The sequence below is a fragment of the Suricata suricatta genome, chromosome 12, assembly GCF_006229205.1.
Source record: "Suricata suricatta isolate VVHF042 chromosome 12, meerkat_22Aug2017_6uvM2_HiC, whole genome shotgun sequence".
NCBI lineage: Eukaryota > Metazoa > Chordata > Mammalia > Carnivora > Herpestidae > Suricata > Suricata suricatta.
Window position 1 is genome coordinate 62,447,005 of NC_043711.1, and position 17,578 is coordinate 62,464,582.

Genomic DNA, 17,578 nt, shown 5'->3' on the forward strand with positions numbered 1-17,578 from the left:
GAGATCGAATTCATTTGGGATCACAAAAGACACATTTGGGATACAGAGAACTTAACTGACAAGAACTCAAACACACAAGGAGTAACAGAGTATTAGAATAAGAAGATGCTAGATGGGGATACTAAATGATAAATTGGAAAGAAAGAAAGAAACATTGAAGAGCTGCTATAGGCGAGTGTGGCTTTAAAACCCAAGGCAGGTGAGAGTGGTCCACATACGGAAACCACTTTATGGGTCACAAAAGTTCTCTGCCGCGCAGGGCTAATAGTTACAGACTAATGCAGGTGTTCCTGAGAAACGAGAGATCTTTGCTCTGAATGAATTATATTTAACAGAAAGGTTAATGGGTTGTAAAAAAAAAAAGAAAGTGCATTTACACACACACACACACACACACACATTCAAGCATGCAAAGGAAGAGAGGCTCTTTAAGTGGTAAAAATATGATTGGGGGTATAATTCCAAGTTAGAGAGATTTTAGTGGGTTGAACAATCAGAGTCTGAGTTAAGCTGGGGGAAGATAAAGAAACTATTTGAAAGAAGTATTTAATAAGGTAGGGGAAGATAAAGAAGCTATGAAAGCATATAGAATGCATGGCAAAGTGCAAACTAAGAATATGAAGTGCAGTTTCTAGACTGAGAAGAAGTATAGGAATGAAGCCAGAGGAGACTGTTCTTTTTTTTTAATGTTTTATTTATTTTTGAGACAGAGAGAGACACTGGAAGCAGGGGAGGGTCAGAGAGATAGGGAGACACAGAATCTGAAGACAAGCTCTAGTCTCTGAGCTAGCCGTCAGCACAGAGCCTGACATGGGGCTCGAACCCACAAACCGCCAGATCGTGACTTGAGCCGAAGCCGGACGCTCAACCAAATGAGCCACCCAGGTGTCCCCAGAGGAGACAGTTCTATACGAGGGAAGTCGAGGATTCAAAGCTTGTGGAACTCATGTGTGATGCTATTGTCAGAGAACCGAAGAGGCCCAGGTACACCTTGTAAACTGGTCTGCTCATTTATACTGAGTGTATATAGGTAGAAGTTGACATAGCCTACAAAGGACTTTTAATAAATGTGCTCTGAAGCCCTTAGTCTATCCTAATTTGAAGAGGTGAGAATCCAGTGGAATATGGTGGTTTTAAAACCTCAAAATATATTTATTTTAATAGCTGAATTATGCTGAATACAAAGAATTTTTACTATGGAGAGCTGAGCAGTACATTTACTTTAATCGGTACTGGATATGACCTCTTATTACAAAGAATAACTATATACATCCTACAGCTAATGTCTGGTTCCAAGTAGTGGCTTGAACCCCCCTTTTGTTCTGAAAATGAGCAGGTTTGGGAGCAAGTATTTTAATTTTAAATGTGGGCATTCAGAAAAAATTAACAGGAATATGACTTTTTTATCATTGCAAAAGATAGTGGAATATATCAGTGCCAAAGAGAATTACCATTTAAAAATGATTTATAATTGAGAAAAGTTATTTTTTTAAAGGACTGTGTAATTTGAAGAAGGCTTTGTCTTCACATATTGTTTAAAAGAAATAACAGTGCAGCAAATTCTGGAAGTTGTGTTCAAATATTCTTTACAATGAAATATAGGGTTTATCTTCTGTTTGTAGTAGATGTTGTGTATTTTATTGTAGGGAAAACAATTACAAACTCAATTTCCAATGATTTTCTGAGATTCATGTTTTTGATTATTCCTCAAAACTATCTTGAAGTGTAATTAAAAATGTCAGCAAAAATAAAATTAACAACTCAGGAAACAACAGATGCTGGTGAGGATGTAGAGAAAAGGGTACCCTCTTGTACTGTTGTTGGGAATGCAAACTGGTACAGCTGCTCTGGAAAACAGCGTGGAGGTTCCTCGAGAAATTAACAATAGAACTCCCCTATGAGCAATAACATTGGTAGGAATTTATCCAAAGGATACAGGAGTGCTGATTCATAGGGGCACATGTTCCCCAATATTTATAGCAGTGCTTTCAACGATAGCCAAATTATGGAAAGAGCCTAAATGTCCATCAACTGATGTATGAATAAAGAAGATGTGGTTTATACATATAATGAAATACTACTTGGCATTGAGAAAGAATGAAATCCTGCCATTTGCAGCAACGTGGATGGAACTGGAAAGTATTATGATGAGTTAAATAAGTCAGTCAGAGAAAGACAGATATCATATGTTTTCACTCATATGTGGATCTTGAGAAACTTAACAAAAGATCATGGGGGAAGGGAAAGCTAAAAAATAGTTACAGAGAGGGAGGGAGGCAAACCGTAAGAGACTCTTAAATACAGAGAACAAACTGAGGGTGGATGAAGGGATGGGGGAGAGGGGAAAATGGGTGATGGGCATTGTTGGGATGAGCACTGGGTGTTGTATGTAAGCAGTGAACCACAGAATCTACCCCCAAACCAAGAGCACACTGTACACACTGTATGTTAGCCAACTTGACAATAAATTATATTTAAAAAAAACAACTCTCTTCCTCTGCCCCTCTCCTCCACTCATGGGTGTGTGCTCTCTCTCTCTAAAATTAAAAACAAAAATGTCAGCAAAAATAACTGACATATGGGCTATGACAGGAAACATACCATTTACTTCACTAAATAATTACTAACCAATATCAATATTTCTCTTTGTCCTGAAAACTGAACTATTGAGGGTACCTCATCTTTTTTCTCAGGAAGACACTATGTTAGTGTATGTGTAATTTTTGCGACTCTGTAAAGAAAAAAATTAAAATACTCTGTCACTTGAAAATACCAAGAAAATATGAGAAATTTTTTGAGAGTTTTTCTTTTTTTCATTCTTTTTCAAAAGATGCATCGCCATTTGCTCCCTGGGGGTCTGGATATGTGAAGAGCTTGCCCAGTGTACGAGCCATCCCCAGCTGAAAGAGGCCATCAATGTGATAGGCGTCACTTTGAAGGTATTACCAAGTCATGATGTGTATTTGACAGTAATCTGTATCCCACATATTCAGCCAGTTCTAGTTTGAATTAGCCTCATCGCTATTTTCCCCTATATCAGAGAGGGCTTTTAAATCAAAGATACTTTTTCTGAGAGCTGCATTGAATGTCCTGTGAGGCTTACAAATGAGGCCACTGACCGCTGCTTCCCCACTGGTGGCTGAGCTTTCCTGGACAGAGCCCTGTGCCCAAGTAGGGTTCCCCTGTGCGTGGGGCACTTCCTGCTGCAAGCAGCACAACTGTTGGTAATAGTGACAAGAAAGTGCAGTTGCATGCCCTGGCATCTGCAGTGGGACTGGGACCGGGAGAGACCTGAGTGCTCCCCACCTGGCTGGGCCTTCGTACTTTTAGGATATCTTTCTTCCTTTGCTTTGGTAATGAAAAGAGGAGGTATTTATTGTTTTTTCTGTGTGTATGTGTGTGTTTGTTGTTTTGAGGGGGTGTTTTGTTGTTGTTTAGTGGGGGTTTTGGTTTTGGTTTTGGTCTTGGTTTTCTTCCATTGACTGGGCAGTCACGCTGGGCCAGATTCATGGTAAAGCCCCTCAGTACTTCAGAACAACTCTGCAAGGTAGATGGTACAATCACTACGTCACACCAGAGGAAAGCAAGGCCCCGAGAAATCCAGTCATAAGCACCCAGGCATGCAGGTATAAGGGATGGAAACAGCACCAAGAGCAGATCTGTGTGTGTGTAACATGAAAAACAAAGCCGAACTTTATACAGACTGTTAGGCCACTTCCTAAACCAGGGCTCAAAACCTGCTGGGTCCCTTTCTGGCTTCTGCTTAAAGACGGTGGTGATTATTAGCATTGCTGTTATTATACCCCCAGAACCGCTGAATGCATGGCCCCTGCCAGGCACTGTGCTGGGGGCTTGTGGAAGTGCTCAGCTGTGAGGCACGTGTCCCATTTTATAGTGGAGGAACTGAGGTGCAGGAGGGTCAAGAAACTCTTTCAAGGGTCTAGAGCCTGGTCGAGCCAAAGTTCAGACCCTGAACTGTGCATCTGATACCAGTGTCCAGGGCCATGCTCACTCTTCTCTGCGGCCTGTCATGTGCTGCTGTAATAATAATAGCCATTGTAGCTGATACTGGGACAGTCATCACCAGGCCAGTAACAGCGCTGTGTGACTCTTTGTGCTTCAACCCACTGGAAACCAGCCAGGGACATCCCCTGCCCAGGGCCTGGCATCCGGCCCTCTGGTCCAGCCCCCGCCTATCATTGCAGCCTGATTTCGTGGCAGTGCTCCTCACGTACTCCCCTTGCTGACCAAGCCTGATGTCCTCTGACCCTCCACCTCTGCCACCCCATTTCCCCATTCTCCACAACGCCTGGGAATGCCGGATCAGAAGAGCTGGAGAAATGCTTTCTACTGATCCCTGTGGCAAGGATAGAAAACTGACCAAACCAAAATATCACTTAGGAGGGATCCCTCTGGCCTGAGCAGGGTGCTGACCTTTGTTGTTGCTTTTAAGCCTTAAAACCACCCTCTGCATGAAGGCTTACTGCTACCTCCACCTCGCAGATGTGGAAAATTAGCCGATTGGGAAGTAGAGAGTCTACCAAGGTCAAGCCCAGGACACCGTGGCTCCATGTATGAGCTTTTCCCTCTTTCCAGTGTGTAGGACACTCCAGAAACCATGGTGAAATATTCACATATAACTATTACAGTGAAAAAAAGTTGGATATCAATTGTGTATCTATGCAAAGTCTAATCCATTTTTTAAATACCCTGTTTTCTCAATTCTAAGATCTATTTTTCCATTCCTGGTTTTTTCATCAATCTAGAAAGGTATATTACATGTGCTGTGGCCTCCCCACCCCTACCCCCTTCCTGGAAAAGCTGTTAATAATTCAGTGGTGTCTCAGAATGAAGGCGCTCTGTAGATACATCTAAATACCTATCATTCCACCCTACGTGGGTCTATGCAGTATAGATAACAAGAGTAGAAGGATATGAGGGCTTACATTTTCTCATTGAGTTCTCCACATTTTCAGAAATCTCTATAGTGTTTCTATAATTATGAAGAAAACAGAGAGGACCAGAAAAAAAATGTAGCTGCCATGCTAGGAGCTGTATTCTGTTAGAGGTGTCCCAGCACAGTGCGGGGACTGTCCCGTTAAAGCCTGCACCTGTGGATGTGCCTGACCTCCCCATTTTAGAAATAGCAGAGAGCACACCTAAGGAAAGCCAAGGACCCTGCCCCAGCTTGAATTGCTAAGAAATCAGAAGGCCAAGATCAGCCAAATCAGCCTCCTGTTAACCAGTATGAATCACAGAGGGAAACTCATGGATGCAATTCCAGGACACTGGGACAGCTCCCTGCCTGCCTCCCTCCGATGCCTGTGTTCCTGTGCCCGTTGGCACTTTTACTGAAGGAGGTAGCATATGAATCTAAGAGAACCGAGGGCTAGCAGGGAAGGCGTTGCCAAAGGGAACAAGGGTGATGGCAACAACTCTTAAGAAGAGGGGCTTCAGGGAGACTTGGACTCTGCTAGGAGGAGGAGCAACCAGGGTACCAGGGAGGAGGCCCAGCCCCAGCAGCACAAGGGTGCATGAGCCCTGAAAAAGGTTCCTGCCTTATGTGTTCCACATGGCTCCGGGAACCATCTGCTGTGATCCTGCCCTTCAGGAACACTTGAGAGGCTGACCGAGTGTTCCCTCAGTGGGAAGGACATGATCAGAGAAGGCTGGGAAATGCTCCCCAGGAGGTATCCATCAAAACCAGTGAGAGGAGAGCCCTGCCTAGCCACTTGGAGAATTCCACTCAGCTAGTTGTAGCTGGTGGAGTAGCATGTGGGCGGGCTGGGCAGAGGTTCGAAGCCTGAGCTGTAGTCACAGACCTACGTGTCCCATCCAAGGTGGGGTTGAGGGCACTGGAGTGGCAGCTTCTGCTCTGGCTCAGGTGAACTGCCAACCCTGCCTCTTTGGCAGCCCAGGTGATAGGAGGCCCAACCTGAGCCCCACCCTCAGCCTCACCTGTCAGTCCTTCTCTCACCTTATCTTAGGAGACATCATTGACCCTTCCCACCTCCGTACTTCAGCCCTAGAGTCCTGCTGCCCTAGGACCATTCCTCACCCGGCCTGGCTCCCTCTGTGAATAACTGAGCCTCCTGATGCCCTCCAACCCCTCCTGGCCTCCACAGATCTGTCCTCCCTCCTGCCACCAGAGGAATCTGTCTGAACAGGGTCTGACCAGATAGCCCACAGATTAGAGCACTATACACGCCATTCAGGGACATATGTGAAGAGGTCCCTGCCCATTCCCAAGACTGTTAGTCCTTCAGAATAGAAACTGTATCTATCCTATTCATCTTGTACCCTGTACTTTTTTTTTCTTTTTTTTTTTCTGGCTTAAACAACATGGGACCATACCAGTTCATAAAGCTGGAAAACACATGGGTATGGAAAAGGTTGGGGTTGGTTGATCCAGGAGATTAAGAGTCAACACTGACTAATTGTCTAACTCTTCTGCTCTGTAGTCCACAGAGGTGGCTTCATGTTAGGGTGGGACACTTGCAGGGTTGGAGGATGTCTGCCAGTAGGAGCCAGGGTCCCATGTGTCCTTGTTTGTGTTCTGCAGGACTTCCGTGACAGCATTCTCCAAGAGGTACTGAGACGCATTAGCCGAGGCTTCTCGCTTGTCCCTGCACCAGTGACTGAGGCTGGGAATAAAATCTTCTGATTTATTTAAGCCTGTGAGGGCACGTTCCTGGAGCTGGGAGAGAGGGCTTGCATAGGAGAGAGAAGGCACCTGGAAATAGATCTATTAGTTGGGGGGGGGAGGGGGTTGATACTGGCCAAGCCATCACTCATGTGCACTGTAGAGAGGAATGGGAGCAAGAGATGCTCTGTAAAAGTAAAACATAGCATGAGTGGGGAAAGGAGTAATGAGAAGGAGCTGGGCAGTGTGTGGGGAAGGGGCACTCTGGGCCAAAGGAGCTCCAAGGACAAAGACCTGGGGGTAGAAACAAGTTGGTATATATCCTGAAAGCAGGAAGATGCTGGCTTGTTGGAGTGCAGTGTGGTATTGGGCAGTGGAGCTGGAGCAGCTGGTGCCTTAGTAGTTGTCTGTTTAGCTAAGCCTGAACACTTCCCAAAATTCCTTCTCCTGTATTTTTTTAAAGAGGGGTGATATTTTTTTTTTAGTATGGTTGACACACAGTGTGATGTTAGTTTCAGGTGTACTGCACAGCGATTCAACAACCTATCCCTCCTACTGTGCTCCTCACAAGTGCAGCTACCACGTGTCACCCTCAGTGCTGGCACATTGTCATTACTCCATGAATATGTGCTGAATCAGTGAGCAAGTGAGTGAGTGGTCTGTCTCTCCCCACCACCCCCACAGCATTCACATGTCAGTAATAGCACCCCACCTGCAGCCCTCTAGCCTGACTTTGCCTTCCTCAGTGCCCTACTGCCTGCTGCCATGAAGGAAACACTCTCCCTCTGCCTTCTTCTGGCCTAAGCTCAGCTCTCCTGACTGCCCTCCCAACTGTTCTCTCTGCCACCTGCCCCCTCTCTCACACTTCATCCCTCTGCCCAGAGGCTCTTTGTCTGGTCTGCCATAGCTCTTATTTCCTCATTGTCCTCTTGTCTGCTTCCAGATTTTACATAGATGTAAGAGCCATGCCAGCCTTGTTTCTACCCCACAACTTGACCCCTGTTATACAGTGGAAACATCCAGTGGCTACCCCTGTTCTTTCCTCCCTCGGTCCCATCTTCACCTCAGACTCACCATGCATTCCTTCTGAGGCGGGTGTGCAAGGCATTAGGAATATAATGGTAAACAAGACGTGGAAAACTAGGCACACAAATGAACAAGCAGACAATAGCCCTTAACGCCATGAGGAAAGCATGAGAGCAAAGCAAAATGGAGCTGAAGAGCTGGAGCAGGTCGGCGGCCACTCCTTGGGATTGGCAAGGTGGCCTCACAGAGGAGACCATTAGTGCCATGACCTGAAAGATGTGGCAGTGCCAGCAACGTGCAGACCTGGGGAATGAGCATCACAGGCAAAGCAGGGAGTAAGGGCAAAGGCCCTGGGGCAGAAGCAAACCAGAGTGTTTAAGGGGCTGAAAGCCCCTTAACATGAGCATCAGGTCATCTGCCTAGAGGCCAGGCGCTGAGCACCTTGAGTGCAGATGCTCTTGCTCTCCGTGCACTTTGCACCTATCTGGAAGGAACATTTGGGAAGTGTTTATTCTGTAGAGTTCAAAGTAATCCCCTTTGCCTTACCTTCTTCCTCATCCTGTACATTTGCACTGAGCTCTTCAATGTTAACTTTTCTGTGTCTGTGTGGTACTCGCGGTCAATTGGTATCTGCTTCATGTGACTTGGTGTGGAAATAACTAAGCTACATATCCAGGGGTTTCCTTAGAGACCCAAAATCAGTGACAAACCTTTCAGCTTTAGATAATAATGTGAGGAGAGCAGGGTAGCCTGAGGTTCTGGGCAGGGAGAGAGGCTCAAGGTGTCTTCCATCTGTTTGATTTACCCCAGCCTATAGTCCTTGTGAGTACTGCCCCTCCCCTTCGACATGCCATCTAACAGGAAATGGGAGCATCCAGAGGACCTGGGACATACACCAGACTACGAAAACATACCCAAAGGATTGAATAAGTACACCACAACATATGATTGTATTCTCACCATCCCCAAATTTTCACATTTCTTAGTACATTACACACGTGGGTGAAGTTTAATTTTATAAGATAGAGAGTCACTTGATCAGTCCCCATCTACCTTGAAATGAAGATCCCTTCTACCTTGCAGAGCTGTTAATGAAGATGTATCAATGTGAAAATGAGGAAAATTCTTATAAAAGGGCCAGCACACAGGGAATACTCAGTAATGTACTACCTTTAATTTTCTCCAGTTGTCAAAATCATAGATTTATGCGATCTGAATGAGGCCCTTGAAATTATGGTTTTACTTTTCAGATGAATTGTTTCTGTAGAATATTAAGGAAATTAATACATCTGAACAAGAGGATAGTGACATCTGAACAATAGGATGGTGACCATGTACAATGTGGGACCAGGATACATTTTTCAAAAATTCAGTGCAAAACAATAAAATGTATCCTAAACATCACTGGAAAGAAATACCTGTTTTGTTCTTAGGAAAAATGTATATGTTATGTTCAGTCCTTTAGTTTGGGGTTCTGTTTCCTCTTATAGTTTCCTAACAAAGTTGTGGCTCAGGTGGCCTGTGATGTTCTTCAGTTGCTGGTTTCCTACTGGGAAAAGCTTCAGATGTTTGAAACCTCTCTGCCCCAGAAAATTGCAGAAGTAAGTCTTTGTCCTGTAATGCTAACACATAAGCATTTCCCTGTTATTATATTTGGTGTTTAATTAATTACAGATACTCAAATAATTGTTAGAGTACTGACTATTAAATTGCCATACGAGTCATTCATTTTCAGATTAAATGGCACCGACTCTTCTCAGCTGTGATTTCAGGCACTACGCAAAGAAGCCACCAGTGTTCCAGGGCAGGGTCTTACACTTGAGAAGTTTGAAAGGCAGACATGACCACAACAAAGAGGCCTTTTGTAGATTGGGCTTCATTCATTGAGAGTAATTTGGATGGTGCCAACAAGGAGTAGGCAGCTGGTTATGATGCCCTCCGTGCAGGGGCGGGGGCAGGGGGACTGTTGTGTGAAACAGGAGTCTCTCCCAGACTGAAGCCCCAGACCACGCTCTCTGCCATAGCATGATTACCCAGCTGTAATGAGATTACTCTGTAATACCCTCTTGGGAGTGGGAGGGGGTGGTAATTGGTGGGAGAGAAGGATAGAAGGAACAGGAAGAATCATTCCAGTGATATCCTGGAGGCCGGTTGCATTTGAGGGTGCTTGGTTGTAAAGGAGCAGGTATCCTCACCTCTGTAGGTGCCTCAATATAAGGCCCATCCATTTCTGCTAGTTTTTAAAGCTACATTTTTTATTTTATTTTAAAGTTTGTTTATTTTGAGTGAGTGAGTGAGAGAGAGAGAGAGAGAGAGAGAGAGAATGAGCTGGGGAGGGGCAGAGAAATAAGGAGAGAGAAAGAATCCCAAGTTGTCAGCCAAGCCAAAACCAAGAGTCAGATGCCCAACCAACTGAGCCACCCAGGTGCCCCTAAAGTTTTTTAAACGTGTCCTTTTCTTTACACATCCAGGAAATGTGATTTGTCTCTATGTGGTATTACGGGGGAGAGAAAAAGTGATACCGATTTGCTTCCTCTGGGCCCTAGATGGATTTCACCAGTGAGATCACTGTTCTCCCCAAGAGCGTTAGGTGACCTAGAATGGAACAGAGCTTTGGATACAGGGATGGAAGATGCCACAAGTTGTAAAGCTGGGTTTTAGGGAAACTGTACACAGTTGACCCTTGAATAACACAGGATCTATTTAGATGTGGATTTTTTTCTGATAAATACAGCACAGTTGAGGACTGTAAATGTATTTTCTCATCCTTATGATTTTCTTAACATTTTTTCCTTGTTGGCTGACGTATTCCAAGAATACAGCATAGAATACATACAACATACAAAATATGTGTTAATCAACTATTTACATTATTGTTGAGGCTTCCAGCCAGTAGTAGGGTATTAGTAGTTAAGTTGGGGGTGGGGGAGTCCAAAGTTATACATTTTTTTTTCCTGTGCAGGATCAGGGATTAGCATGTCTCACCCCAAGTTGTTCAAGGGTCAGTTGTAGTTTATCATTGAAAGGAGAATAGCTTTAAGAAGGAAAGGGGTGCTTTTACACCAGGACAACAGGTGGAGACCTGGTGTGGTTTATAAAAAATCAAACGGGAGTGTTTTCATAGTTATTTTTGAAAATATTTTTTACTTTCATTGTGTTACGTATGAAGACTGATGATGGGAATTGTGTGACCACAGAGAGAAATGTCCCTTCCTCTGAGGCCCCCAGTTTCACCACGAGGAGAGTGGAATGGAGAGGAGGCATGACTCTATGACTTTCTCCCAACTTTCAGGATCACACAGAGCTCTAAACTGGCTCTTGGCTTCTTATCACCTTCCTCGAGCAAACTGGCACCAAGCTGGGTTTAGTGCAAGTCCATCTTGGGACTCCTATCATATCGTTTTCCAAACTATTACTATAGTCTGTTTGATTAGGAATTTGTCTTTTATGCAGATCCTTGTGGCCACAATTGCTTTTCTTTTACCAAGTGCAGAGTACTCCTCAGTGGAAACAGATAAGAAGGTAGGTGGCACATCAGCTAAGTGTTCCCCAGTCTTTCTGGTTTTTTTTTTACTGTAAGATAAAATGAAAAATAATGTTACATGCAGGGATATCCTTTATAATATTCTTCTGTCTCCCCTGAAAAAATTTTATTTACTCATTCATTTCTTCTGCATTTGTGTGTCCACTGAATAATTACTATTGTGCAGGGACAGTCTGTTATTTGCTATGACAGGTAGTGAAGTTTAAAAGACTACAGTGTACAGTATTAGGACTGTTTTCTCTTCCAGTTTATTGTATCCTTGCTACTCTGCCTCTTGGACTGGTGCATGGCATTGCCCGTGAACACCCTTCTCCACCCAGTGTCCACAGTAGCACTGGAGGAGCAGCACCCGTCCAGAGCCCCTTTGCTGGATTATATCTATAGGGTAAGTCTCCATTTGTGCCTCAGGGACATAGAGTATAGACTTAAGCATCAGAGAATTGCCAAAATATGTCTGTGCATTTATTTATTTATCTGCGCCCTTTGGAAAGGATATATGGGGGGGGGGGACTTGCATCATCACATGACTGCCATCTTTAAATAATTGCAGTTTGATCAGAATCCTCCACAATTTTCATGTAACATGGTCTACCTCTAATTAATTTTAAAAGAAATGTTTATAGTGTAGGAATATTTACAGTCTTAGTTTGACAAAATTGTTTGTTTTATCAAAAAGTATAAAGGTCTCAGTAATCCCTTTGCTTTAAAACATCTTAAGAAATACACCAATTAAGGAAATATATCACTTCATAGTATTTAGCTTTATCATTTTTATAGACTAGGTATGGTGTTTGCTTTGGACCCTTCATATTATCCTTCTGTATTGGCTTTACAGTCCCTCCTATGAAAGCTTTACTTATGAATTTGGCATTTGTGTATCCATTGAATAATTACTACTAAGAGACAATTCTGTTGTTTTTTTTTTTTTAAGTTTATTTATTTTGAGAGAGAGGCAGGGAGAGGCAGAAAGAGTGGAGGGGGAGAGAGAGAGAATCCCAAGAAGGCTGCACACTGTCAGCACAGAGCCCAATGTGGAACTCAAACCTATGAACCGTGAGACCATGACCAGAGCTGAAATCCAGACTTGGACATTTAACCAACTGAGCCACCCATGTCCCCTGTTGTTTATTTTTTTTAGTAACAAACCTTTACTAGTAACCTTTAAAAAAATAATATTCCAAGTCCTTAACTGGTTACTGTGTTGCCTTATTTTAAAATGTATTAAATAGGGGCAACTGGGTGGCTCAGTCCGACTTTGGCTCAGGTCATGATCTCACAGTTCGTGGGTTCGAGATCCGTGTTGGGCTCTGTGCTGACAGCTCAGAGCCCGGAGCCTGCTTCCAATTCTGTGTGTCCTGCTCTCTCTGCCCTTCCCCTGCTCATGATCAGTCTCTCTCTGTCTCTCAAAAATAAATAAATTTTTAAAAAATTTTTTTATTAAAAAAGATACTTAACAGCTGAAATTCTACTAAAAAGTATTGCGTATCTTTAAATGATTTCTTTAGTGGTAAAGATATTAATAACTGATATTTTTAGTTCATTGAAAGATTTTAACTCATTAGATATGTCTGTCATCGTTGTGTAAGTCTTGGCTTGACTGCCTAAAGCAGCCACAATCTTTTAAATTCATCTCTTTTCTAACATTTCTTTTCTTAAAAAATTTCTCTTAAAATTGTTTTACTAATAAAAAAGTCTGCTCCTAGTTAAAATGAGTCGCAAATTTATTGAACAACGTTATTTTATCTGTAAAGAAAACTTTATTGAAGTATAATATGCATCCAGAAAACTACATCAGTCGCGAGAGCTTGATGAGCTTTCACAAAGTGAACACGCCTCTGAAACCACATCCCAGCTGTAGAAAAAGAATATTCTCAGTATTACAAAAGCACCCCTGGTGCCTCCCTGCTAGGTACTATCCCCATGCACATCCCTAGGGCAGCCACTAGCCTGTGTGACAGCACAGATTTTTTTTTTAACTTTGTGTAGCTGGAAGTGTGCAATATGTGCTTCTGTGTCTGCCGTCCTTCACTTGAGATTATTTCCAGGGGGTTCATTCATACTGTTGTAAATAGTTGTGAATCTTTTACTCCTTGTTATTTAGTATTACACAGTGAGAGTAAGCCATGACTTAGATATCTATTTGGACATTTGGTAGTAGAGTTTGGGACTGGAGAAAGAGGGTCTGTGAACATTCTGGCAAACCGCAGCAGGACTCGGGTGTGTGGGATCACCCAGAATGGGAAAATAAGCACTTTCTAACTTTTGCTTTTGTTTTGTGTTGAAAATATATTTATTGGTGTCCATATAAAAGGAGAAAAATAACTTTGTAAATAACAGGAAGATAATTTAGAATGGAAGGGATTCTATGTTTTCAAATATTACCAAGAGAGAGCCCTACCTCCTAAAAGTGCTGTTGGCAGCTTGTCAGGGGACCAGAAGTTCATGGGATCCATGGCACACATTTGCTTCTGTTATTCCACAGGTTCTGCACTGCTGTGTATGTGGCTCAAGCACATACACTCAGCAGAGTCACTATACACTGACCCTGGCCGACCTGTCCTCCCCGGATTATGACCCCTTCCTGCCACTGGCAAATGTGAAGAGTTCAGAGCCAGTCCAATGTCATTCATCAGCAGATTTGGGCAACCTGCTCACAGTGGAAGAGGGTGAGATTCTTTAGAGTATTAATTCTCATGGGCAGGAAAAGGAAAGATTGTAATCTTTTGCCCGTGCCTGCCTGCTACATTGTTTTTTAAAATCTAGTTATTAAAATTCTGGTTTCTAGGCCCCTCTGTGATAGCAAATTCTGCTTTTCTTGTTTCCTTTCTTTTCTGTTTCTTCTCTCTTTTCCCATCTTAGTTGAATTTCGTATTGAGGACCTATCTGTCAGGCCAAGGAGACGCACAAAAACGGTTCATTTTCTGTCCCCAAGGAACTTTACATGTAGCTAGAGAGACAGGATAAATGCAGAAGGACTCATTTGTAGATCAGTAGCACTGTAGGGGCTTCCCATGGGGAAGAACTTAAGCCAAACCTAGAAGGATGAGCAGACTTTGAAAAGATCTGGTCGAGAGTGTAGACTAGGAGAGCATCGAAAAAGAGAGAGGTGAGAATTTGCATGCCACAATTTGAGGGTCCGCTCATAGCAGGGGGTCTATTTTATTTTATTTTATTTTATCTTATTTTATTTTAAAGTAATCTCTGCACCCAACATGTGGGGTCGAACTCGGAACCCTGAGACCAAGAGCCGCATGCTCTGCCAGCCGAGCCAGCCAGGCACCCCAGAGGGTGTGTTTTAGGATGTGTGGGTACTGCCAGGATTAGGGACTGTTGTGTGTCCTCCTCAACCACGCTTCTTCCTGAAATGACAAGAGCCTATCTCCAGGCCTTGAAAGTGAGTTAAAATGTGGGTGTATCATCTGTACATGTGAAATAATTGTGTAGAACCCAACATACATACACACAAGGGCATGTAAACTGAGTAAACTCTGAATATTGAGGAAGTGTATCAGTGCCAAATTTTTCTAATTGTGATACTGTACTATAGCTATGCTATGTGAGATATTACTGGGGGGTGAGGATATTTAGGATCTCTCTGAATTATTTCTTATAAATGCGTGTGTATCTTTCATTGTCTCAAAGTTAAAAGTGTAAAAAAATGTGGGTGTGGAGTGTTAGATCATCCATGAAAATGATATGGAGTTTGCAAGTTAAAAGCGAGGCCCAAGAATGAACTTTAGGGGTGAAAACATCCTTAAAGAAAAAGGAATGAGGGAATGTTCACCAGAAAAGCAGTCAGGGAAATAGAGAAAGAACCATGAAATTCTGAGAAGTTGAGAGAAGAAAGGAGATAGATAACAAGCCAAGGAAGGTCAGCAAGGTTCAGTGCTTCAGAAACATTAGGGAAGGTGGGGTCAGAACAGGAGCTGGTTTATTTCCCAACTAAGCATTGGGTGGTGGGTTTTGCTGAGTACTTTGGGCATGACAGTTAGTCTGTAGGCAGATAGCCAGAGCAGGTGATTTAGGGATGACTATTTAGAATCCCCAGACATTCCTGTTGGGGCCTTTGGTGGACAGTAGCCAGGTGGGAGCATGGAGGGCATGGTTATGCTTTCAAGACTGCAGAGTCTAGAGTATGGTTCAGACCAAGAGGAAGGGCACAGACAAGGTGACAATGAGGAGGGCAGAAGTCAGGGGCAAGGGCTCTGGAATCAGTCCTGATTTTATAGATGAGCACACTGAGGCGCAGGGATTTTCCCAAGGGTATAGAAGTCAGAAGTAATCGAGGTGAAATTTGAATTGAAGATTTAATGACCAAGTTTCTGAGATATCGCAGTATTTCCTGAGATTTTCCCACCAAGTAGACTAAAGACTTACATTTAGTTGTGCTGGTGGACCCTACATGGCACGTGTTCATGCTGTCCTCTCAGTTGACCTCTATTTGCATAATCATTTAGTTGTCTGTGTCTGGCCTTCCACAGTTTTTTTAAACTGCAGTATTTCTTAAATTTTCCCCCAGTGTTAGAAACTCAAGCCATATCTTGAAACAGTAATCAGAATGACCCATGATCTGGTGTTTTTACTGGTTCCTACCATGCAGCCTATGTCTTAGAAGAAAAATAACTTTTTCCTAAAGCCATTTAGACTCATCCCACATGGCTATCCCTAAAATAAGTTCAGCACATACTATGAACTGTCTCTTGAAAGTAGTGGGAGATTGATAGGTTAGTGAAAGACAAGAAACCTAAAAAATGCACATTTAAATTTTCTGTGCCACCTTTCTTTCAATGTACAACACTCTTTGACTGGAACATTAATTCAACCCCAGGACCTTGTGCAGTCTTGTCCTAATATAGTTCTGTGGTGCTAAAAATAACTATTTGAACTTCAGTGGCAAAGGAGTTTTAAAATTTACCAATGCTTTAATTACATAAAAAAGCAAAGCAGCTGAAAACCTGTTGGCATCACAGACACCCTTGCTGAGTAGGTACACCCTCTCCAAGGTGGGAGGACAGTCAAGGAGGATGGCTGAGATATCTTAGGTTAAACAGAAGTGTGCTCACATCTGGGAGTTTCTTCTCATTCAGTATCATAATTCATCACTCATAACTATGTCCTCTCACATGTTTCTGAGACACAATATTATATTTTTATTTATTATTTTCAAATGACTCACCATTGTTATCTACTATTTGACATAAATACTACTTTCAAATAGTCACAGACAAGAGACACGTCTGCTTCCCCACAGCTGAACTGGCTGCTGGCCCAGGTCAAGGAGAAGACACTGATACTACTCACAGGTGCTGAACGTTCTCATTATTAATGCCTAATTGCTTTAAAATGAAGGAAAAGGAAGAACTTTAAAAAATGAAAGTTAAAAGACAAACTAAAATTACTGCTTTTCTATTTAATTTCTGAATTTAGCAAAATAAGATAAATATTTAGAAATTATATATATTTAAATGTTTATTTACTTATTTTTGAGTAAGCACACAAATCGGGGAAGAGCAGAAAGAAAGGGAGAGAGAGAATCCCAAGCTGGTTCCATGCTGCCAGCACAGAGCCCGACTTGGGACTCAAACTCCCAAACCATGAGATCATGACCTGACCTGAGATCAAGAGTCAGATACTTAACTGAGCCACCCAGGTGCCCCAGATTATTTATTTATTCATAGTTTGTGGACGTTATAAGATTGCATTTTCACAAATGGAGTCTAGATTTTTCTCTTTATTTTTCAGGGAACCCACAGTCAGGTAATTTAGCTGACGTCAGCCAAGGAAGAACATTTTTTACCTCACAGATGTTCCCTTTCCTTAGTCTTCAGTACCAAAGATATTTGGGTTTTTTACTGGGCGTGTCATGGTTGTGACTTGATTGGTGTGACTCCAGTTAATTTCTCATTGTAGAATTCAAACACATTTGTTAAAATACAAATTTGTATCTACCTCAAATTGAAAGCACAACCTTTGTATGTAAAAGCAAAGGAAAGTTGCTTTTCCAACTGTTATTGTGTGCTTTGGACTTTACCAAATTGGACCTTTGTCATTAGTTCCATAGCCTGCTCCATCCTGTCATCCATCACTATGTGATGCCTTACACCATGGACATCTGAGCCCCAGCTGGCCTGTACCTTTGTTCTCTGGGGCATTAACATTTCTGATGGAGCCTATATTCATATGGAATGATAAGCACGAATAAAAAGCATCTGTAACTTTTGAAAAAGGTAGTATGTATACAAAAGCAAAGGCATTCATAACTGTGATTTCAAGGGAATTAGTTGAGGTGTTTAAATTTCTCAGCTGTATGGAAATCATACGCTTTTCTACGAGCATCAAGAAGGAGAGTTCAGTGTCAGAGATGG

The 17,578-nt window shown here is 42.7% G+C and overlaps 1 protein-coding gene across 6 annotated transcripts in view; it reads left to right on the forward strand.

The window, feature by feature from the left end:
* RALGAPA2 (Ral GTPase activating protein catalytic alpha subunit 2) overlaps window positions 1-17,578 on the forward strand; it is a 316,716-nt gene that overhangs the window by 182,425 nt on the left and 116,713 nt on the right. For all 6 annotated transcript variants that reach the window (XR_003900702.1, XM_029916028.1, XM_029916025.1 and 3 more), the window contains 5 exons: window positions 2,831-2,939; window positions 9,160-9,270; window positions 11,123-11,191; window positions 11,461-11,598; window positions 13,696-13,879. Coding sequence is in view for 5 of the 6 variants with exons in the window: in XM_029916028.1 (XP_029771888.1) it covers window positions 2,831-2,939; window positions 9,160-9,270; window positions 11,123-11,191; window positions 11,461-11,598; window positions 13,696-13,879 (611 nt within the window). In the remaining variant the exon portion in view is untranslated. The remainder of the gene's footprint in view (window positions 1-2,830; window positions 2,940-9,159; window positions 9,271-11,122; window positions 11,192-11,460; window positions 11,599-13,695; window positions 13,880-17,578) is intronic.